The following is a 24,769-nucleotide window of genomic DNA, read 5'->3' on the forward strand; positions in this document are numbered from 1 at the left end:
AGGGAACATCAAAAGGGACGATAAAATTTTAACATACGGTGGTGTGGTTAAAAATAAGCTAAGACCATTCGAATAAATCTATCACATTTTATTATTACCATTATCATTAAGGTCATAATTTTTATACTGTTACAGTAAAAGTAAAGATAATAAATGGGACAGCAATATCTATAGCACTAACGATAACAGTAATTATAACAATTAGATTGCACGAATTGATTACATATTTCATGGTAGACCCTACAACTCACAGGTAAATAACAAAAGTAATCATCTGAAATTCACTTTTTACATTACCTGAATTACCTTCTACCAGGGATAAATGTGGACATAATTACGAGAAAAAAAATCAACCAATACAATGTAAATTTTAACGTCACATTGACGTCGATTTGACTAAAATACATTGTCAATTTGGTGCTATTTTCCAGTTCGACACTCGGATTTTAGCTACACTCATATTTTCCTACTTTATTTTTTGAGCTTAATTTTATATTTAAAAGTGGTTGATATGACAAAAAACTATTTATTATTATTACTTATATTAAAGGAAAATTAAAAACTTTTATTTAATTATTCTTTTTTCTATTCTCTATATCTTCTCCTTCCTCCCCACATTCACCACCGCTGGCTTCATCTTTTATTTTTTTTTCTTATGTATTCTCTTTCCTCTCCTTTCTCCTTTCCATGGATGTGTCCGCTTACAAAAAAAATCCTCCATCGCAGTGGCAAGGATGGAGCGAAGGAAAAAGAAGAAAGAGAAATTAGATGAAGAGAAATAATAGAAAAAAGAAGATTTTATTATTTTTAATATTTTTTCATTTTAAAAGTAATAATAGCAGGTGTATTTATTCCAATAATTTTTTTTTTATATAAAAAAGCATAGCTTTCCAACTAGTTTTTTAATGTAGATATCATTTGAAAAGGTCGATGCAAGGTGAAAAAGCTGACCAGAGGATATATGTTAGTCACGGTGTGCAAACAAAGGTCTAGCTTGTCTCCTTAGAGCTCAAGGATAAAGTTGACCAATCTATAGAACAGATCCTATTCAAATAAGGTTGTGCTTTGTTGCTGGTATTGGCAACAAGATGTTCCAAAGTAAGAGATTACAATAGAAATGCTTGTTGCCCTATTAGCTCTAAAGGTAAGGGGGAAGGAAGATCGATCTTAAATAAAAGAAGACATCGGACCACTCGAATCGTACAAGGTATAGTAGTTCGACTGAATCTCCAAGTGGGACCCCTTGTTCGGTCAACTCTATTCCATGTAGAGTGGATATACTACAATCGAAAATGTTGCCAGAATGACCTTGGATCCACGCCAACTTGGTTGTGGGAGTACACTTTCACTTTCATTCTATTTAACATAAGTCGATCTGCTTTAAACTAGTTTGAATTCTCCACAGCACCAAACCTCATTCCCTATTACAAGAAGCCTTCTCATGCCCTTTCTCTTCACACCAAAAACATGGAAAAGAAACTCTCGAAAAACTATACATCAAAACTAAAAACAACACCGCCCCATCCCTCTCAAACCATCCGCAATCTTTGTCAATTCATCAGTCCTAACCTACCTACCTACTACCTACAACCGAAGCCAAATACTAAATGAGGAAAGAAGATCTTACGTGAGTTGCGAATTCATGATGCTAAACAGGTATCACATCGTTCTTTGACGTGTCTTCACATTGCAAAACAATACCTTCAATACTAGCTGGAAAAATACACTTGCTCCATTCACAACCACTCGCGATTGGATCAGGCGGAGGGACAATCATTAGCACATTTTCGTTTCTCTGAACAACTCCCATTACACTAACCGTGCTTCCTTCCTTGATATATCTGCAGATATAACAAATATTAAAACTTGCCACATAACTGTTCTTCGATCATACATTGTACTAATTAACAGGTGCTCGTAAATTCACTAGGTACCGATGTGGACAATTTGCATTTAGCGGCAGCCTGCATATTGTGAATGATCATACGTTGGAAAATCTAATTCAAAAGGTATCTTATTGGCTAAACAATTCCCAATGTCACTAAGAAAGAACCGCATGACTAACGTTATCCAACAGAAGAGAAATTACTGATGGGATTAAAGTGTTGATTCTGGGACTACCATTTGTCCTATAGACCCTTATAATTAACTAATTTTTTAATAACCTAAATTGCAAAAAGATGTCAGACCGAAGATTTCCTTTAAAGAACTTTATTTGACACCAGCTATAGTTCTGGCTTCTTCATTTTGCCAAGTTCCAACAAATAATGAATAGAAAAGAAAACCGTCCACAAAAATATATATTTTCTCTTTTTTTGTTTTTTGAAAATATCTATTAATTTTCTTTAGCAGTAGTGAAGTATAATCTGTAGGCATGAATTTCAAAGAGCCAACAAGATAGGTACATTACCCTTCTCTTAAATGCATTAGTTGATCATCACTTGAAAGATTTCGTTCCCCTAACCACCTGACGAAGTTGGGAGATAACTCTTCCTTTACTGGATTAACATCAATAACAATTGGATCATCAACATAAGGAGTCACTCTGGCTCCATAACCAGTCTTTACCAATGCTCTTAAACCAGATTGAAAATCAGAGATGTAGAAGTCAACCACATGTCTCTGTGAATAACAGCAAAAAAATCCAGCTGTAAATGGCCTCAATAACAAAATATAACATTTAAATCAAGCACCAAAGTAGTCGAGGACATTTATAGACAACTTTAAACTGCAGATAATTTAATACCTACATGGAAACAAGGTATGTGGTGCGGCAATATTTTATGGTAATGATTCACTGTGTTTCAAATGAATTAGTGAATCATACATTTCATCGGAAAAAGAACCTTAATACTCATTTCTAAGGAAAATTATATGAAAAGGTGAACCATAATATCCCATAATTCTCAACCCCTCCCTTTCAAAACCCCAAACACACAAAAGAGAGAAAGTAGAGGAAGACAAAAATTAACTTCAAGGATAATAATATTAATCAACCATAACAATAAACTGAGTCTTCACAGTCACTCACTTCTAGTGATCTGAGCCCCCAAGTGAAACGACGATGTGTAGGATTGGCAGCTTTGGAACTCCATCCGCGGTACTCATATAAACTGGTTGATGTATATACACATCTTGGAACTTTTTGGAAGGATGACTCAAGGGGCATGTTGCCACAGGTAACCACCTTTAGAACATGACCAAAACAAATTAACAATAACCAAATAAACAAGTATAATGATATATCAGAACAAGATGAAGTGGTATTTTTTTTCATTTGAGGAACTGCGACATTTCACTTCTAAAGGAAAAAAGAAATTAGTCAACGACATACATTAGTAATCAGTCTCCAACATATTAGACAATGGGCATGGATAAGGCATCTCTGACAATTGAATGCATCAAAATATCTTTTATTTAAAAGGATACAAAACTTTTCAGAAAAAAAGTTTTGAATGCATCAGAACTATCAGAAGTTGTCAATAGCCAAAAAATTCTGAATTCCGATAGTTTTGAATGGTATCAGAACTATCAGAAGATGTCAATAGCCAAAAAGTTCTGATAGTTTTGAATGCATCAGAACTATCAGATGTCAATAGCCAAAAAGTTCTCAATGTGCACACTAAACAGTCTGACAGATTCCCTTTTTTAAATCAATATATTTAATAAATGAACTTTGGAAATAATTACCTAGACCAAATCCAGTGAAGTTGGTTCCACATATATGTAGTTATGAAAAACAGTATGTTCTACGCTAAATTTTGTGTAAATATCTAAACTGGGAAACAGAAAAGAAAAGAAACATACATACCCCAGAGACCTTCACAAATTGTCCATTCTTTGCAGTTCTAAGTTCGGAATCTGGATAGCGAGCAATGAAACCCATAATTGCTCTTCTACCCCAGTAAGTATTCCAAACGAAAAGTGTACAAACAGCAGCAAAAAGAACCACAACCACAATGAGGAGGATCGCATTATGGACGGCTCCAAGAATAAAGCCCCCAGCAATAAAACCCATCACAAATAGAAGAATTAATGACCATAATACTATCTTTGGGAAGTTCTTTGCAAATGAATAATCATCATCATGAGTAAGAGTAGTTACAGCATGACCATGAGCTGCAGAACCCTGTAATTTAATAGATCCCATTGATTCTAAAGGACCAGAAACCTTCCGTGGAGCTCCGGAAGAATTTAGAGGGCCTGAAGAAATGGGTCCTGATGTGATAAGGCCTGTAGCAGGTAGTACAGGAGGAAGAGGCCCAGAGTTTTGACGACCGGTAGGTGTTACTCCACCAGACTGTGGACCAGACAACTTTACAGGTTCCCCATGCTTGCTCAGCGGTCCAGAATTTGACTTTTTCAACGAAGCAGAACCAGAAAGGCCCTGAGAAGGTAAAGAACCTGAGGTGGTGTACATGGTACGAGCTGTAGCATTTGGCATGATAGGTCCAGAATGAGATGCAACACCTCCGAAAGATCCAGACCTCAAGGAGCCACCAGTTATAGGTCCTGACTTCTTGGACTTGGAGCCATCCACAGGGATGTCAAACATCTTCCCTAGCTCTCCTGATTTCTTGATATCTCCACCAGTATAGGGCATAGCTACAGAGCTCATCGTTGGGGTTCTCTCCTTAGGCTGCTCAGGCCTACCTGATACGTAGAGGCCATTGCTAAGCTGATGAGATGGTATTCTGGAACTCATCTTGCCTCTTCAAAATAATCCACAGGAATTAACACAACAGAAATATCAGCAGCTGATGTAATACTCAAGTCTCTCCTGAGGACCAAAATTTTTTAATCAATCTTGCTCAAAACATGAGCCAGACACAATAATGAGCCAGAGACAAAACATGCGCCTGAAAATCAAAACAAATGTCTTGAGAGTTATGATAATGAGCAACAGGTAAAGTTTATCAAGAATATGAGAACTTAAAGCATGGATGCCAAAGAACTGCATTGATGTATTTGTTCAGATAATGTATTTGGTGGGTTTCCAATAAAATTAGAATTGACTAGCTCTAAATAAATAGATGGGTAGATATTTTTATGGTCCATGAAGTTCGGGTTTAGCATCTACTTGATCTCTAAGGTTTCAAAATGAATAATTTAGTCCCCGAAATATGGACCGTTTCGACTAATGGATAATGACAAGCATTTAAGTCAATTGTGTAATGCTGAGTTGCCAATTTTATTTATTTTATTTTATTTGATAAGGTGGCTTCACCTCTCTCCCTTCTCCTTTCTTCTTCTTCTTTTTTGGCCAAGCTTGCGATCCACTGTATGAACTCCCTTAGCTTTGTCGCTGCTAATGGACTATTCCCATTTCCAAACCCCATACTCTAACGACGCATGGGGCATGTGCAAAGCACGTGTCCGTGGGATTCTCCAATCCATGAACAGAACAAAACTTAGACCACCACAGATTTAAAACCCACCACTTCTCTTCTTCCTCCTCCACCCATCCTTCACCGTTTTTTCTAACCGACACCACCATTAAACCCTATAGATTTCATTTAGATGCTTGGAAACTCCATTACGAAAATGTTGCTTAAGAATCAAACAAGCCTGCTTGAAGAAGAAGATTTCACAGTAGACCATGGAATTGGAATGATGGAAGAAGATTGAATTCATGGACAAAACCAACCTTAGACCACCACTACTCTTCACAAACTAAAACCCACCACTTCTCTTCATCCTCCTCCATCCATCCTTCACCATCGTTCGCTTTTCTTAACCCAATGCCACCATAAAATCCTGTAGATTCTGTTTAGATGCCTGGAAAATGGAAACTCCATTGTGAAATGTTGTTTAAGAATCAAACAACCAAGCTTGAAGGTGGAGATTTCACAGTACACGCAAGGATTCAACCATGGAATTGGAATGATGGAGAAAGATTCTCCAATTCATGGACGAAACAAACCTTAAACCGCCACCACTATTCACAAATTTAAAACCCGCAACTTCTCTTCTTCCTCCTCCACTCATCCTTCACCTTCGCTCTCTTTTCCCAACTCAATGCCACCATTGAACCCTTGCATAATGAGTATAGATGCCTGGAAATTCCATTGTGAAAGTGTTGCTTACGAATCAAAAAACCAAGCTTGAAGGTGGAGATTTCACAGTACATGCAAGGATTTGACCATGGAAATGGAAGGATGGAGGAAGATTACAACAACCCATTGTTAGCTTCTGTTGACCTAATAGACCTTGAAAGTCTTTGGATTTTCCTCAATTTTCATTATCTTGTTTTCATGATCATTTGAATGATTGGGGTATGAAGGTCCATATATATAATAACCATTAGAGGAAGAAAAAATTAGACAGTTTTATTGAGAGTTGTGATCAACTAAGCTGTTCCATACTTTATATTGCCTTCGCGCCATTCCTCAATTTGGAATTGAGGGACGAGCTCTTATTTTGTTCTAGATTTTGAACGAAAGAATGAAATGATTCCTTCACTCCAATAAGAAAAGGAGAAGAAAAATTTCATGATTGCGCAATGGCTACAATTATACGGGAAGATGAGAAAGGAGGAAGACAACGACAATTGCGAACTTAGTAGGAGGAAAGGAAGAAGGGAGGAAGGTGGAGAGGACAATCCGTATCACTAAACATAATATTAAATTAAAAAAATTTGCCAACTCAACACTATACACTCAACATGACACCTTATTTTCAATTAGTCAACTAACAGTTCAAGGATCATTTAGGACTATTTTTCAAACCTCAATACTAAAATATTCCCTTCAAAATCTCAAGGGACCAATAGACACCAAACTTAAACCTCATGAATCAAAAGTGTATTTTGCACTAAATAGTTTATTAAGAGAACGCAAAAGGTTTAGCCGCTTAATAATTCAGCATGTAACATTAAATTAGATTCAAACACACGTTCCTACTTGATAAGTAGAGAAATTAAGGGCATGATCATAAGATTGTCAAATGAGAAAGAAACACGAACACCTATCTACGACTACCACTAAACTTGGGGAAACATCAACATAAAGTAATTAAGATGTTAAAATGGAGTTCAACTCCAAAATATGCTAGAATGGAAATGCACTCTCCCCTCTCCTCCCGTTTCCCCGGGCCTTCCTTCCTTAACTGACTCCAGCCACCACGACAACCACTGAAAAACCTTCCCCCTACTTCTCCACTCATTCCATCCTCATTGACCACAAGATCTATTCAATTATTCAAGACAACGCAACCAAAGGACAACAAGCGAGAATTATTAAACGGGGCTTTCTACTTCACAATGCCTTTGCTTATCATGGGGAGCTCCTAAATGGCTTGCGTTTTCCTACAACGCTCTCTCCAAAGACCCGTGCAACTTCAAGTTTTTCAGGAAACTTATTGATGATGGTGCCACCTTATGGTTGAAGAAGCATAACAATAAAAATGGTTTCTTCACTAAAATTGCTTGACTTTACAATTCTAGATGTCGAACAAAGCTTTTCATCCCTTCTAAGGAAAATAAACAAGGTTGGTTCTCTTTCTAGTAAACTAAGTCAACGGAATAAGGATCTTGGAGAATCCTCCCACAAATCTCCTGTAGTGTATAACTAGTTAAACAAAGAAAACATTGATTTCTCAAACATCAGTGGGTCATGACCAACATATACAATGACGACTTCAACTTTGCTTGGATCTATAGAAATTTCCTTTTTGCAACCAATTGCCATAAAATGGTGCAATTGAGATTTATTGAACCAAAAACTCACCCTTCTTAAACTTTGCACAAGTCTCTAGACTTATTCTCAATATCCCACAAAGTATGCCTCAAAATGTAATCCTAGTATAGATCTTACACTTGGAGTTTCTAAATTGAATCACATGTAGGATTTTTTTTACAATGATGGTATAGGCAAAATGCAAATAAACTAAAATATCTTTAAGTAAATGACTTTTCCTCTCAACTCCACAACTTACTTTTTCTATTTTAAGTTTACAACCCCTTTCTTCCCTCGAGCTATTTTGGCTCTCATCAATATCACATCACCAAGTTAATGTAGTTCAATGAGGGACCCTCATATTGAACTTCATCTTTACCCTTTCCCAATCTTTTGGGCTTAGCACAAGAAACCAAGTTATCTCACTTAGTCCACCAAAACATAAACTTAGCAAAGGTAATTTTTTTTAATAGGATATAAAACTTTTTATTAAAAAAAATGAAAAGAAACTAGAGCTAAGATACAAGAACAAGACAGTGGGAAAAAAATTCAATCGGAAATAAAGTTTCAAAAAGGCCAAAAACATAACAAAACAATAGGCCCTAATAAGGACAAAAGGATAACAAATCAAAAACAAGGAAAAATAAAAGTATCCCCCAACTTTGAGAAATATCTTGAAGAGTCGCCAAAGAGCTTTGACAGAGAACACCAAGTTGAAGCTTTATTATGGGCTAAATCAGACTGATCAAAATGAGATGAAGAAGAATTCTGAAAAATTCTCTAATTTCTCTCCTGACATGATTCTGAAAGAAGTGCTTTAACTACATTAGTCCAAAGGAGATTAGCCAATGGAGCCAGCCTAATTTCAACAAGAATTTGAAGGACATTATCCTTTAAAATATTTGAGAAGACTCATTGAATGTTTCTTTTTTTAAAAAAATGAAACAAGACCTTTCATTGATATAATGAGAAGATCCATTAAATGTTGAAAATATGAAAATGCTTAAACCAGCATGAAGGACCATAAGAGCACTCAAAAAATAAATGATTGAGAGACTCCCCGCCATATAACATAAGAAACACATGGAAGGATGTAAGCACTGGTAAGCAGACTTTCATTGTAAGATTTCGGTCATATTCAAACTACCATTGAGAATAATCCAAATCAGAATATTACTTTTCTTGGGACTTTTAGACTTCCATTGAAAAATTCAAAAACCTTGTCAATGATTTTACTCAGAACTTTCCAGAGGAATCAATGGACCATTTTCAAGAATCATCATATATAGTAACTCTAAGCATTGATGTGAGTTGAACTAAATTCTAGAATTCAACGATCTCTTCTTCCTTTAATGAATGCCAAAAAGAAATGGAAGGCCGAGGAAGAGGCAAAACATAATCAACTTGAATTGGGAGAGTTGTTTGAAATCTTAGTGAAAGATGGATTTGTTATCTCACGTTTTCTTTTTGTGAAAAAAAAAATACCGCTTGAAGTGAAGGGATTCTTCAAATAACAAGGAGTTGGGTCAACTAGTCAATGTTTTAAAAGGCGACCTTGAACTTTTTCCTCTTCAGAAGGCAAGGCGTAAGCCTCAAATAGTGAATTAAAAACATTTGACAATACCTAAATTGGTATGAACAAGTACGGCTAAATATGATAGTCATATAAAAGTGTATAAAGAAACTTCACCTCACAATTTTCACTTAATAAAAAATTCTAAAAGAACATTTTCATCATCACTACTACTGCTATTATCATCAATAGGATTGATTTATATTATAAATGTTTTGCCCCTGCATTCTTAAGGTCATAACAGTAAAGATGGTCTTAGTTCAAATTGTCAAAACTCAAACCTTAATATTTTTTAAGCATTAGGTGAATCACTATTATTTTTCTAAGCACCAGGCAAGGCATAGAGATTTTAAGCCACAGGGCGTTTCACAAAGGCGCAAGTCTTCGAGGCTAAAACTTAGAGCCTTGCCTCAAGGCGAGCCTCAAGGCATAAGCCTCAATAGCTTTTTAAAACATTTTTCAATCAAATGATATTGAGCATGTTTCCCATCTCTTCTCATGAAACAAGTGATTTATTTCTTTGCAAAATCATGCTCAATTTCATATGTGGCAATTCCGCCAATGGATATTAATCATTTGAAAGTTTTATTCAAGAGAGATCATCTTCAATACAATATCTTGAAACATTTGACATAAAAAAAAACAAACTTTAGTCTCTTTATGATCCTCTTCCTAAAGTGTACCCATTTAATTCAACCTCATGCTCAAGCATGTGCTTAATATCGGTAGAGCTTTCTTTTTAGCACCAACACTATCATTGTTCACAACCAAAAGTTGAACATCAATACTCAACACTATTGATGATGCTCAATTACCTTGAATCCTCTTGAATCTAATGAAACCAAATCAAATTTGTGGAATGAATGATGCCATTAACAATTTGAAACAATTCTGATAAGTTGATCTAATCCTCAATTAACTCAAAGCACCAACTTAATAGACTTAGACTTCTTGCCTTGTCCAACTAACTTGACAAAAAGTATCTTCATAAACCAGGAGTTTCATTACTCATTTTCAAACCTTTTCAACCAAACAAATAATCAAGGTCCTTTTCTTGAAATATGACGCTTATGAAACTCTCTTTTCCTATATACAAAATAACTTCTTGTAACCATCAAAATACTGATTCTTAGTCCCAAAATTTTTTACTTAGTTCCAGGAATTTCAATCTCTTCAATTCCTTCAATTTTTCCTTCAAAATGAGTGGTGAAAGTTTTCTTATTCTGACCACAAATTAAGCACACTGTGTTTAGGAATGCCACCATGAATTCTTTTCCATCAAGAACACATAGATATAGAATTTCATTCCACTTTGTGCTAGAAAGCATTCCTACAAGTAATTCTTATTAACTTCTCTTGTCAACACTTTAGTACCAAATATATCTTAAGACAAAAAGATACCAAACCTCTTTCCATAAGAAATCTTTATATTAACACCTTTAGAAAGATTTCAAACCAAGCACTTACTAGAAAAGACAGCATGGCTTAATTATGATTGAAGGGTATACCACAGAATGTGTTACTTAGAAAGATATCAATGTCCTTTTGCATTTTCTTTTCTTTTCTTTCCTTTTCTTTCTTTTTTTTTTTAATAGGAAACAGAGTTCATTGATGTATGAAATTTTCAAAAAAAGGCTTGGTCAAAAGGGAAGAAAGGGTGTGTGAATTAGAGAAAGAAGTACATTTGCACCAAGTCATAGCATGAAAGATAATAAGATCAAAATAGCTATTTCCCTTGTTAGTGAAGAGGCGTTTGTTCTCTCATTCCATGTAATCCATAAGAAAGCACAAATTAGATGTATCCACATAATTTTCTTTTGCTTGGTGAAAGGATGACCGATGAGAGTGAATGTGAGGAAACCGATAGTGTCATTTGGGAGGGCAGTGAGCCAACCAAGTGAAAGTAAGAGTTCCTTCCAAAATCTCACCGCGAAATGGCCATGTATGAAGAGGTGGCTAGATGTATCAGGACCAGACTTACAAATATGATAGCAACAAGGAGAGATGGCCATGTAGGGAGAGCGGTATTGATGGCATTGTGACTAACTTCCCAGACGAAGAATTTGATCTTTTTAGGGTAGAGTCCTTCCATTTAGCATCATGGAAGGGGTGGACCAACGAACTCAAATCTATCCCCAGATCATTAGATAGAGATTTAATGGAGAAAGTTCCCTTCGCATCAGGCTCCCATATCCATTTATACTTGTTAGAGGATGGGTGAACACCATGTAGGCAAATAATAAGATCAAGTCAATCATCAATCTCATCATCCTTCATATTTCTTCTATAGTGAAGACCATCCCTGTCTGGATTCCAAAGATCAAATGCGGTATAATTTGGGAGCCTGATGCGAAGGGAAATCATATCCATGTATACTTGTTAGAGGATGGGTGAACACCATGTAGGCAAATCATAAGATCAAGTCAATCATCATCAATCTCATCATCCTTCATATTTCTTCTATAGTGAAGACCATCCCTATCCGGATTCCACAGATCAAAGATGGATGACCCTTTTTGTGTAGAAATGCGGTATAATTTGGGATAAGCATCTTTGAGAGATGTTCTGATCCATCTGTCACACCAAAAAAGAGGTATTCTTCCTGTTGCCCACTTGAATTTTGACTTTTCCTTTGATAAGATGCATGTGTTCCATAATGTCTCTCCATGTCCTTTTGCATTTTCCAAACTTATATTATGGTATAAGTTAACCTTATGTTACCAGACTCTACATAACCTTATAACCATTGCTTTGATACCATCTATAACAGCCCATATGTCCCAATACAACTATTAAACAAAAAAATGCAAACAATAACCATTATAAACTTTTACAACTTACACAATTCAGTAGAAGCAGCTTATTAAAAACAATTTCTAAGTCAAACTATCAGATCCTAAGATAAACATCCTTTGATGTTTTGTCTCAAAACGTCAAACTTCACTTTTTCAGAACTATCACTTGATCCTTCATCTAAAAACATTTTGGAAAAGCAAAAATGAGTACAAAAGTACTCAATAAGCAATTCCCATATCAAGCTTTGAAATTCATTTTCTTTCAAAACTTGCGTAAACAAAAATACAAATCATTGAAAAAACTTTCAACTAAAACTTTTCAACGAGATTCTTTCACAATCAAAATCTTTCAAACAAATAAGCTTTCAGAAACTACAAGTTTTAAGCTAATAACTTTAAAATAGTCTTGCAATAAACTAAAACCTCTCATACTTTTAACAAAAACATAACCTTCAATTGGTCCATACTTTCAATCAAACAGAACTATTAATCGATACTTTCATTTAACAGAGCTTTCAATAAATCCATTCAATAGAGCTTTCAATCAATCAATACTTTCAGTTGCAGAATATGAAAGAAGATGCATAGTTGAAGTAGCACAACATATGTGGTTACTTGTCAATAACACCGGTCATTCGTTCATTTATAAGAGATGTTGATTAGCAATCAACCAAAGCAGAAGTTAATTACTTATGTGTGGAGGCCATATGAGTATAACACACAAATGAATCTTCATTTCAATGGAATGCCAAACCACAAATAAGTGCCTTCCAACAAATAAGTTTCAAACATATCATATAGCCTTAATTCCACATTTGGCTACTACAATAAACATAAAATCCCAAAACAAAATTGGCTTATCCAACCCTTATCGAATTAGTCAAAATTCTTACATAAACATTTGGACAAAACTTACAATTTCAAAAAGCAATTTCAGCATAAGAATTCATCAAATCAAACCATTTGAACTCTTCGATAATTATCAGAAGTAACAAAACTAAAATAGAAACACTCTCAATTTGAAATAAGTTGAACTACTTCCAACTATCATTCAAAACATTCGAATACTTTCATTTGACAAAATCAACCAAACATATATAAAACACTTTACGTCGATCCTTAAATCATATAAAACATATTTTCAAACATTTATCATATCACGATAGTCAAAACATATCTTTATCAAACTATATATTTTGGAAGAGATGTGGAAACTAGATACCTTGATCAACAATCCTACAATCCTACAATTCTCAATCCAAAATCAACTTCCTAGAACAAATATCAAGTTACTAAAAGCTTAAACAATAAAGATACATTTAGGTGTTAGAACTCGGTTCAAAAACCTTAATCAACGATGAGTGACTATATAGAGAGAATAGCCTTACCCAAAATCAACAAGAAAAAGATCATAGACCTTAATCATTCAGTTCGAGTTAGTCTAAAACGACAAACAGCAAGCCTTCACAGGTTAAAAACTGATGAAACACACTCTAATCGAGTCCAGAACAGTTCAAGACATGCTAATACATATAGAACCTGAATCAAATACTTCAAAACTGACCCAAACACAACAATGGATGAGTTTCAAGAGTTCAGCATAACATTCGAACACTTAAATCCAATTTGAAAAGGAAATTAAAGAAACGGTTCTTACCGAATCTTACAAAAAGTCCCCGAACCTAGCTGGTTGGTGTTTGAAAATGACCGAACTTGCAGATCTGGACCTTAAACGTTATAGGTACACTAATTTAAAGCTAATCGGACTGTAGAGAGCAGTCGAAAGCTTGCCCCCAAGCCAAAAACGCCGCTGCAAAACACAGTCGTCAGAAACGTGTTGAACAGCTGCTGTACGCGCGGGAATTATCGAACGAAGAAGAGACACAGCCGCTCGAAGTGGCGATCACGTCACTAGTCAGATTCGTGGATGAATGTAGAACGTCTTCGACGACAGAGCTGGGCGTTCGCGTGGGTGTCTGCTCGCGTCAATCGCCGGAGGTACGTGGTCGTCGACATTGGTTCGTAGAGTCACCGGAGAAGGAGAACTGAGCTCACAAGGTGGGGGCGCTGGCGGCTATGAGGAAGAGGGAGAGGAAGAAGATCGGCTAGGGCTTTTCTTTTTTTTTTTTTTTCTTCCTTTTTCCTATTTATGACCTCATAAATAGGTTACTTTCAATTTTCAATTTTCATCTTTCTCGAAATTCAAACATTTTAACTAAAGTTTTTCATTAAAAAATCATAATGACATGGGAGAATTTTGAGGGAACTTTTCATTTTACGTCGATTGTATCAATTCACTCATTATTTAACACGTTATTTATTAATATTACATCTAAAAGTCATTCATGTATTCAATTTTTACAAGTGTAAATTTTTTCAAATATGAATTAATAAATGAACTATTATAATACATGAATAATTGTAATAAAATCTTTATTGGTAGTTTAAATTGATTTGCTTACAAAAGTCCAAAAATTTAATTGATAAAATTATAAGTTTGTGAAAGTTTAAAGTTTTAATGGATAAAATTATAAATCCCACATAATCTTACAAAAATTCAAGATTTAAATTGAAATAATTATTAGTTCAGGTTTAGAGTGTGTAAAGTGATATTTCTCTATAATATTTTTTCCAAGGTTTTTAACATCCACATATTACAGATTGTTCCACTTCATCTCTATTTATCAAATTTTTTTCATTGTAGAGGAGTGGGAAGACTCGTACCTTCTAGCTTTTAGTTGAAGTTAAGTTTTAACCAATTGAGTTACAGCTTTTAGTTGAAGTTAAGTTTTAACTAATTGAGTTCCTCAATCTATTAAATTATCCCTTCATTTTTTTTTAACCTTTTTTCCCTTTTTTTTTTCCTTCAATATTTGTCCTCGAGATTAGGAAGATGAATAGTTCAAGGATGAATAGCTCATTCAATTAGTAGTCCTATACTTGCTTTCTATATTATTTTCAACGATAAAAATTAAACGAATTTAACAATGATGTGTTTTTTCGACTTCATTATTTTCTTTATTATCATTTTTTATTCTATGTAATCCTACCAAATTAATGATGGAAATAAATAAACTAAAGAAAAAGAAAATAACATGATCAATAATGTAGTGTCAAAATGTCAACATGATATCATACAATTAAATCAGGTTAACAAAAAATTTTAAATCAACTTCAACCTAGCTCAATTGACTATTCTCAATCAAAATGTTATATATTCAAATACCAACCACGTGAAATTGAACTAAAGAAAAAAAAGGGTTTTTGAATTATTTCAAATGCTACCCATATTTTTGTCAATGGAAGTATGAGAAAGTTGATTAAAAGAAAATAGTATAATGAAGAGGAAAGCAATGATTTCCCCAACACAGATAAATTATGATCCTTATTTATTTTTTATTATTTTATTATTTTATTATTTTATTATTATTATTATTATTATTACTATTATTATTATTATTATTATTATTATTATTTACTTTGATATGTGATGGTGCCTTGGTAAACCCAATCGAGGATAATTCTATCCCTTTAATATAGACCGCTTTTGGTTTCTTCAACTGAACGATTGATTTAACAACACCCTTCCTTCCACTGTATGTACCGCACAGATTCAACAAAGCTATGCTCTATACTTTCCATTTCTCAATATTCTCTCGATCATTCTTCATATCCTGCTAGTAGTTTCTAACTTTGCAAACACGTAAAAGTCAGCACAGTACCAAACACAACATTTTCCAATGAGAATAGCAGAAAAATCCTTAGCAGGACTTGCAAAATAGAAGGAAAAACACCATATCTGACACCAAAAATACTTGCATTACTTCACATAATTCTACCAGTCAGCTCAAGATTTAATGTTTTTCTTTTCCATATCATACCAAAACAAACCCAACAATATAATTTCAAGCTCTAAAAAGATATAAAGGGAATATGAATACAAACTATACATCAAGCCAGGAGAAGAGAAGTGGGGAGCAGAAAAAATGCCTTATGTCTTCTTTGGTTGTCCAGTGGATGCACCATGACCATCAAAATATCGTTCAAAAAACCGTAATACCTCAACAAGTTTCTTACGCACATATAACTACACAGGGATGACATCGATTTTTGATGAGTCCTCGCATCTGAGGACGATACCATCAAGGCTAGCTGGAAAAATGAATTTGCCCCACTGGCATCCTGTGGTTAATGGTTCGGACGGGGGGACGATCATAAGTACGTTGTCATTTCTCTGAACAACTCCCATCACACTAACCGTGCTACCCTCCTTTATGTACCTGCATTTGATTTTACAGTAACACACTCACTAAATAATCAATATCATTTCACAAAAATACTTGAAACTATCAAACTGGAACTTAATTTTCCTATTCTATCATCGAATGGACCTTATAATCTGTTAGTGAATGCCATGTACAGGAGATGTGAAACTAGTCAGCAATACTCATTTCTGATTTCCACATCAATAGTTATTGGAACAATGCTTACTTATTAATAACTACGACCCCGTTTGATAACCATTTTGTTTTTTATTTTCTGCTTTAGAAAATTGTGCTTGTTTCCACACCATTCTTTTAGTAAGTTTTTCACCTTTATTAACACATTTGAATTCTACGTTTTTTAAATTAAAAAATGATTTAAAAAAAATAGAAAACCCTTAAAAAAGCAGTTTTTTTCTTTCTAAATTTGGTGGTTTTCTAAAACATGCTTAAAAAATAGATAGTAAAGCAAGAAAATTATGTTGTAAGCTTAATTTTCAAAACAAGAAAAACAAATACAACATGGTTATTGGACGGCCTGGATGTTCCAATCACTGACAATTCATCTAAAGTTCAGAAAATACCATCAATGTTTAAGACATTTGCTGGTTAGGGTGTTTAACAATCCTCTAATAATCTACAAAGGATGAATAAGGTTTGAGAAAGTGAAGTGAAATGAAGGCAACAGTTTTTCTCCCTGGGCAAGCCTCAGGTTCAAAATAAATTTATTTAGTTAAAATATCATTTTAGTCCCTGTATTTTGAGGTTTGTTCAAAGTTAGTCCCTGTATTTTAAAAAAATCTTAAATTTAGTCTAATTGGTTGTTTACTGTTGATTTTGTAAAAGAACTATTTGTCACTTATTAGCATTCACCTAAAGTTTGATAACAAATTCACACATTATATTTCCTTGCATGAAAAATATTGTTATTATTTAGCCAATTGCGATAAAAATTAAATTTGAGAGATTAAATTTAAGTTTTATTAAAAGTGGGAGGACTAAAATTAGACAGTTGAAAGTAATAGGGACTGAAATTGAACAAACCTCAAAATATAGGGACCAAAATGGTATTTTAACCAATTTATTTTAAGTGAGTGGAATAAGAAGCTAAAGTAATGGGTTGACAGGAGCATGAGACAATATCTCTGTGATTCAAAGAGGAAAGAGCCAAAGTGGGTGTTGAATATTATTGCCAGCTATTAGAATTGTTGGACTGACCAGCTGATGTTGGGAAAACTCTTTTAGCAGGGGGATGATGTAATAATTGGGTGAAGCAAAACTGAGTCAGCCAGTTGATGCTGATGCAATATATCTCAGTTGGAATAGAAACAAGAGATAGAGGAACAGCAAGGGGCAAACTTATAGAAGAGAACAAAAACAAACTATTGAACTACGGTGGTAGGGAAAGAAAAAAGCAGGGCATAACCATGAGTTTACTGAACTCAGGCAATTCAGGGAGTCTACATGTAATTTTCCTCTTTGAAAATCAAATATTGGGTAAAAACTAAGATCCCATTTGGTAACCATTTCGTTTTTTGTTTTTTATTTTTGAAAATTAAGCCTGTTTTCACCTAATTTCTTAGATTACAATGATATACATCTTTCTTAACTACAATGGTTGAATTCTTAGCCAAATTTAAAAAACAAGAACAAAATTTTAAAAGCTACCTTTTTTTTTTTTTTTCAAAATTTGACTTGGTTTTTTAAACCATTGGTAAGAAGTAGATAACAAAGGAAGAAAATTGGAAATGGAAATAGTATCTATCGGCTTAATTTTCGAAACCAAAAACCAAATGGTTACCAGACAGGGCCTAAATGAATTGAATAAAATTCATAATATAGAAGTATTTAGTAACATCAGAGACGTCGAATTGTAAGAGAAGAAAAAAAGTAGTTTACCCTTCTTTTAATCGCATTACACGATCATCACTTGAAAGATTCCTCCTTCCTAGCCATCGAACAAACTCTGGCGATAAGTCTTTGTTTGATGGATTAACATCAACAACAAAAGAGTCATCAACATATGGGGTCACCCTAGCACCATAGCCTGTCTTAACCAATGCTCTCAATCCGGACTGGAAATCAGAGATGTAAAAGTCGACCACGTGTCTCTATGGAAGAAAAACATGAGCACAAAATAAATTTATTGATATTGATCTTGGAGTTCAATTATAGAACAGATTTACAAAATTAGGATATTATCATTCATAATAATTATAGTATGTGTAAAATTAGCTTGGATCATGTCCTGGGTGTTAATGTCCCCTTGCAGGAGCTCCCAAAGAAAGATTTTCACCTTTCCAGGGTTTTCTTGTCTTTCCTAATTAATCAGATAAAACTGCCTTCCTGCTAACCTTCCCAAAAAAGATCGTTCCAAGTCTTTCCAAGATGGAAATACAGTTTGAGAAGGAGAGAGTGTAATTATCAACCAAATCATTGATCAATCATTTACATACCAAGAAAACAGATCCAAAATAACATCTGAAATGTAGGGAGAAATACATTTCTCACACTAAGATTTAATAAATGTGTTAAAAGAGTATGTCCTCATATCAAGGCAAGTCAGTACTGCCGTGCTCCAGAAAAGCAAAATCCAATCATGGCAGGAATTCCTTAACTTGCCATTGCCATAATCCTCCATGGAGATTTTATGAAGACTCCCTTGCTCTAATCATCCGTACCTTCCTCCTCAGTTACAAGCCCATAACATAATTGAATCTGCTGCACTTTTATTTGTCTAGATCAAAATCAGATTCTCATTAAAGGAAAAGGGAAAAGAGTACTTGTCCTTGTCCTTTGTTTTCTTATTCTAAATCTAAGCAATTGGAGCCTCAGTTTGTTCTGATTTTACGGCTCTCTTTTGTATGGCCCTTACTTGTGTGACTTACTTCAGCTGGATGAAAGTTGATTTTCCATCAAATAAACTAGTTAAAGAAAAACATGTGTTACAACTTGCAGTTTTACCCCACGTGGATTTGATAATTCCAAAAGACTGGTTCTGATTGATTTTTAACACCTTCAATTGGAATATTTGAAAACCGGATTCATCAGCCATGGATCATCAGAATTTCAAAGTCCAAATCATCTTAAAAGCCCCACCACCAATGTGTGTATGATTGTGCATTGTAAGCAGTATTAACTATCCTCAATATATTTTAGAATCTCGCCAAAAAGAAATATAAAACACCCTACAATTTTTTTACTTGATCACAACAAAGGACTAGCATTATATGAAATCAAGTAGTGGGCATATTACCTCTGATGATCTCAGTCCCCATGTAAATCGGCGATGTCCAGGATTGGCTGGTTTTGAACCCCACCCTCGATACTCGTATAGACTTGTGGATGTATAGACGCATCTAGGAACCTTACGGAAGGATGACTCAAGAGGCACATTGCCACATGTAACAACCTGCAGAGTTTAAGAAGTACTGTGACTTCAATAAGGAATTCCCTCTTGCAAAGTTTAAAAAACTTATCATAAAATAAAATATGAAGAAAAAGAAAAAAGAAAAAACAGATTAACCTTGGAAGTTCAAGTAATATTTATAATAGACTGTCACCCAAAATTCACATCTCAACGGGAAGTACGCCTACTTCATAGTTTACTGACCATATTTATTGATAGTTAAATTAATTAAAAGCAAGAAAAATACTTAAATGCATTTCATTTCATTCAATGTCTTAGGAAATAGCTGTTGCTATCAAGAATAGTAATTAGCAATTATCACCACTATAAAAACACACTTAGTTAGGCTACATACCCCAGAAACTTTGACATATTGCCCATTTTTTGCAGTTCGGAGTTCAGCATCTGGATACTGAGAAATGAAACCAATAAGAGCTCTCTTTCCATAACAGCTGTTCCAAGTAAATATTGCAGCAACTACTCCAAAGAGTAGAACAATAACAATGAGAAGAACAGGATTGTGGACTGCAGCAAGAATAAAACTACCAGCAATGAGCCCCATGACAAATATGAGAATAACAGACCACAATATTAATTTTGGGAAGCTCTTTCCAAAAGAATATTCATCATCTGGGCTAAGGGTAGTCACTGCGGGATTTTGTGCTATTGAAGGGCCATTTATTTTCATCGAACCCATTGATTCCAAAGGACCAGACGTTTTTTTAGGTGCCCCAGATGAGTTCAATGGACCAGAAGAAATGGGGCCAGATGTGATGAGTCCAGTAGCAGGAAGAACTGGAGGAATAGGTCCAGAATTTTGGCGTGTCACTCCACCAGATTGAGGGCCAGATACCTTCTTTACAGGCTCTCCATGTTTGTTTAGTGGCCCAGAAGTGGACTTCTTGAATGAGGTTGAACTAGTCATCATGCCAGAAGAAATAGGACCAGAGGTGGTATAACCCGCCCGAGGAGCTGCATTTGGCATGATGGGTCCTGAATGAGTCGCAGCCCCTCCAAAGGATCCAGTCCTTGTAGGAGCAACATTGAGAGGCCCAGATTTCCTAGACTTAGAGCCCTCCATAGGAATATCAAACATCTTTCCCAGTTCTCCAGACTTCTTAATATCGCCACCGGTATAGGGCATTGCCACTGAACTCATCGTTGGAGCCTTTTCCTTGTGTTGCTCTGGCCTCCCCGAGACAAAGAGGCCATTGCTGAGTTGATGAGATGGGAATCTGGAACCCATCAATTAGTTCAAAGAAACTCAGGTGGACCAAAGCAAAATGTCAAACTAGAAGTCCGCTGTCCTACAAGAATAAACCAATAGCATAAGAGAGAGAGAGAGAAGACTAGGAGAACCATTTCAATTTACAAAAAGCAAAGCAGGGAGCCATAAATGCCATAAGCAGGTGGAATTCCAACATGCGAGAGAAGTTCAATTCATTAGGATTACCAGAATAATGGTGCATAAACTATTTACCCATATTTTTTTCAAAAATAAAGTAAAATAGAATTGTACAAACTCCAATATTTATAGATGTGTTATACATGCTAGATAAAATAAAAAGTATATAACCATTGGTGAAACGCTCCAAAATTCTATTTCAGCAGTGATAACAACAGAAAGAAGGATTTTTCTAAACATTTTTCTTCTAACAATGAAAGCAACAAAAAGAAAGTTTTCTACATCACAAAAACAAAACAGAAAGGGACACTTTAGATGATTATCGTTTTACCCAATTCTTCAGAGTGAATGAGTCAATATGATAGTCTCTGGCAATAAATTGCTCCAATCCAAGGCAAGCATGGTACGTACATCAAGAATTGGGGGGGTGGAATTACAACTAAGAATTAAGTACTAGATAAAGACTGTGAATTGCTAGGAGATCTAGTTATCACTTGTTTGAACTTTTTACACCCGAAAAGAAAAGTTTGTAGCAGGACTTGAGTAGTTGAAAAAGTCCAGGGATAAAAGAAAACTCAGCTTCAAATACATTCTCCTGGATCGAGTGAGGAAAAAATTCATCTCTCATGAGGTTATTCACAGTGAAGGCAGATTTCTAAAATTACAAATTTTCTTTACTGAACATCTTCCATAATGACAACTCTCCGACGACTTCAAATCTAAAAGTGTAAGGAGGTAGCAGATCCATAGCTCAAAGAGAAAATCCAAAAAAAAGGAATGAAATAAAGACAGACCACATTTTGTCAAATTGAAGAAATCCAGAGAGTTCGAATCAAAGAAACGCAGTAAAACCAAGGTATCCAACTGTACAGGAATGTGAAAATGGTGGATTCCATAGCGGATGGCAATTGAACAGAAAATTCAAAAGTAACCCTTTTCAGGATAAACCCATTTACAGTCAGAACTCAACTCAAAACGATAAAAATCGAAAACCCAGATCAGAAAATCGTCAGGTAGTGGTATGAAAGTGATGGGAAATGGGAAAGATCTAAAAAGAGAAGCAGAAATAGGAATGCGGATAAGGGGTGGATGATTGATTAAGAGTAGAAAGTTACCTGTAAGGCTTGAGACAGAGAAGTGAGTGAGTGAATCAAAGGTATCGGTGGAAGTAATGGCGCTACTGATTCAGCTGGGAAGACGAGACTGAGATCCCAATTCCATAGCAGAGGGTCATCTCTCTCTATCTTTCTCTCTGTGCGTGAGTTTGAGTTTTGAGTGTGTATAAAAAGAATTTCTCTCTCTTCAAAGAGCCGCAACAACTGGTAGGTTGTCTGGCCCGGCAAAAACCACCAAACGGAGTATAAAGGTCAAGCAAAACAACAATCCCATTTAACTATTCACCTGGGAGGAGACATCCCACCTCTCTCACTCTCTCTCTCTCTCCCCTCAATTTTCAGTTTATTTTTATTTTGTCCATGGTTAATTTTGTGATCTTTTTTAGTACAACAATCTACTATTTTGGAGATGGAATCTTTTTCCAGAATTTGTTTCGTCTACCGATTTCATAAATTGTATTAAATAACTAAATTTTATGAATCTCTTCCACATGTTCACTATTAAAAATTACACATTAATCGATTAATTTCATCTCTCTCTTACACACTCTTTTCCTATAATATTTTTCACCTACAAACTACATAATTTTGTACCTTAATATATACTTTCTAACTCCAACATTATAACTCCAGACTTCAAAACTTAACCTAACGCTCTAAACAATATCTTGTAGAGAAATGTTATGTCAATTATAATTGACCTAAACTTATTTACCGTTAATTTTTATTGAAATTTAGAGATTATGTCAATTTAGCAGTTGTAGCAATTCAAATTATAAAATAAACTCAATCTGAACATAGTCCAGAGGACACCAATTATCATTCTAAAGATCGACTGTTTGATTTTCTTCCACCAATCGTTGAATTAAAAAAAAAAATTCAAAGAAACTTGCTTTCCTCTCAAAACCTATCAAAATAGCAAGAAAATCTCACTTTTTTTTCTAATCGAGTACAAAAAAAATAGATAGATAAGAGAGGATTAAAATTTTATTTGTATTTATGGAAAGTTTCTTCTCTTTATTTGAAGTTTTATACGCAGTGAAAACTATGCATCGACTTTTAAAATAAAATTCTAGCATAGATTTCTAAATGAATTTATAAAAGTTTAATGTTTAAATTAATACAATCATTGGTATAAATTTTAATAGTTTCAGAGGTATAAATTAATATTAAAAAATTGTAATTTATTTATTTTAATCTCAAGAGTCGGTCCAAAGAAAACTCTTTCCTTTTTCCTTTTTTGTCTTCATTTTCACCCAAAGATGGGATTTTCTTGGTGAAGAAGTCGAAAAATTACCAAACCTCCCTGAAGTCACAATAATTATAGCAACAATTTAAACCTAATTTCATGAAACGGTATTATTTATTATTATTAGAGAGGTTTTTAAAAATAAAAATAAATAAAATTATTTATACAAAATAATAAAATTTTAATTTTTTTTAAATAAAGATCAATAGAAGTCTATCAATATTTATCAATGACAGAAACTGATAGAAGTTTATTCATATCTATTTTTTTCACTATTTTTGTAAATGATTTGACATTTGTTTGTCAGTGAAAATTTCTCTTATTATTTTCTATTTTGTTTATTTTTTGAATTGAATCTTTTTTAATATTTATTATAAAAGGAAGGGAAAATAGGGTGTGAGAGACGGGGGAGAAGAAGGAGAATGGAAGGGCAAGCAGTGTCTACATCATCACATGTAGACAAATAGTAATGAACTTTACATGGTATCTATAGCTGTAAGGAACGGATGTATTAATGTATAACAGCCAGGTAAGATAATCAAAACTTTATAACAAATGAAGCTCTAGATTTATCATTTCATTAAAGTGCTAACTAAGTAATTAAAGGGGGAATAAACAATTATTAAAACCAAAGCTTCGGCGTATAAGAAGGTTGCTTCCTCTCCGGTCTTCACTGTCACTTTGGATATTATTGCTCAATCTTCCAACCTTCTTCTTCTTCTTCTTCTTCTTCTTCTTCTTCTTCTTCTTCTTCTTCTTCTTCTTCTTCTTCTTCTTCTTCTTCTTCTTCTTCTTCTCTTCTCTCTCTTTATTATATATGACACATCCTTTCTCAGAATTACCCATTAATCCAAGAAGAGATGTGAAATAACAATTGCCTACCTTTTTTTGATAATTATTGTTCTACTAACTTCTGCAACCTATTTCCTAAGCACCTGTTAACCTGATAGACAGTGTAAAACTTGTACCAGATATGCTCCACCTTTATAACTACTTAACATCACAGGTACCAACATTCGACATTCACAATCATTTACATAAACAATCATATTGGGAATCTACATTAATATTTCACGATCTTAGAATCAAGCCTCTACTTTGAGCCCTTAACATGTACATATACAATCAGGGTTCTAATAACTTAATGGACCACCTACACTTTAACGCCTTAGGAAGATCCTGTTAAGTGACTAACTGGCAGATCTACTCGATTCTGGGACGTTGACCACTACCTGAAAGAAAACATTTTTAAAAAGCGTGAGTTTAAATATGCTCAGTGAGTGAC

The 24,769-nt window shown here is 34.5% G+C and overlaps 2 protein-coding genes across 4 annotated transcripts; both read right to left on the reverse strand.

Moving 5' to 3' along the window:
* Positions 1–976: 976 nt before the first annotated feature.
* LOC120083044 (protein SHOU4-like) lies at positions 977–14,306 on the reverse strand. The gene is made up of 5 exons (XM_039038554.2): positions 13,702–14,306; positions 3,812–4,859; positions 3,032–3,187; positions 2,411–2,622; positions 977–1,841 (listed from the first exon to the last, which is right to left on the reverse strand). The coding sequence occupies exons 2-5, from the start codon at positions 4,703–4,705 to the stop codon at positions 1,649–1,651; spliced, it is 1,455 nt and encodes a 484-aa protein (XP_038894482.1). The 5' UTR covers positions 4,706–4,859; positions 13,702–14,306; the 3' UTR covers positions 977–1,648.
* Positions 14,307–15,844: 1,538 nt separating this feature from the next.
* LOC120085501 (protein SHOU4-like) lies at positions 15,845–22,597 on the reverse strand. 3 transcript variants are annotated; one of them, XM_039041505.2, is made up of 5 exons: positions 22,236–22,597; positions 20,071–21,022; positions 19,563–19,718; positions 18,206–18,417; positions 15,845–16,324 (listed from the first exon to the last, which is right to left on the reverse strand). In XM_039041505.2, exons 2-5 carry the CDS (start codon positions 20,959–20,961, stop codon positions 16,132–16,134), a joined length of 1,452 nt encoding a protein of 483 aa, XP_038897433.1. In that variant the 5' UTR covers positions 20,962–21,022; positions 22,236–22,597; the 3' UTR covers positions 15,845–16,131. The 3 variants fall into 3 exon arrangements, with proteins under 3 accessions (XP_038897433.1, XP_038897443.1, XP_090162709.1); XM_039041515.2 differs by having other exon boundaries at positions 20,071–21,017; positions 22,236–22,591; XM_090306583.1 differs by lacking the exon at positions 22,236–22,597 and adding an exon at positions 21,452–21,940 and having other exon boundaries at positions 20,071–21,017.
* Positions 22,598–24,769: the final 2,172 nt, after the last annotated feature.

This window comes from Benincasa hispida, chromosome 1 (assembly GCF_027475165.1).
Source record: "Benincasa hispida cultivar pf3 chromosome 1, pf3_genome.v1.1, whole genome shotgun sequence".
Classification (NCBI taxonomy): Eukaryota; Viridiplantae; Streptophyta; class Magnoliopsida; order Cucurbitales; family Cucurbitaceae; genus Benincasa; species Benincasa hispida.

Bases quoted from the DNA above. Each gene is read 5' to 3' on its own strand.
- LOC120085501 (XM_039041505.2), bottom strand. From the start codon at position 20,961: ATGGGTTCCAGATTCCCATCTCATCAACTCAGCAATGGCCTCTTTGTC. The intron at 19,719-20,070 runs GTATGTAGCCTA...TAAACTCTGCAG, and splicing joins AATATGTCAAAGTTTCTGGG to GTTGTTACATGTGGCAATGT. The intron at 18,418-19,562 runs GTAATATGCCCA...TTTCTTCCATAG, and splicing joins GGGGACTGAGATCATCAGAG to AGACACGTGGTCGACTTTTA.
- LOC120083044 (XM_039038554.2), bottom strand. From the start codon at position 4,705: ATGAGTTCCAGAATACCATCTCATCAGCTTAGCAATGGCCTCTACGTA. The intron at 2,623-3,031 runs GTGAGTGACTGT...TGTTATTCACAG, and splicing joins GGGGGCTCAGATCACTAGAA to AGACATGTGGTTGACTTCTA. The intron at 1,842-2,410 runs GTAATGTACCTA...TTATATCTGCAG, and splicing joins CTAATGCATTTAAGAGAAGG to ATATATCAAGGAAGGAAGCA.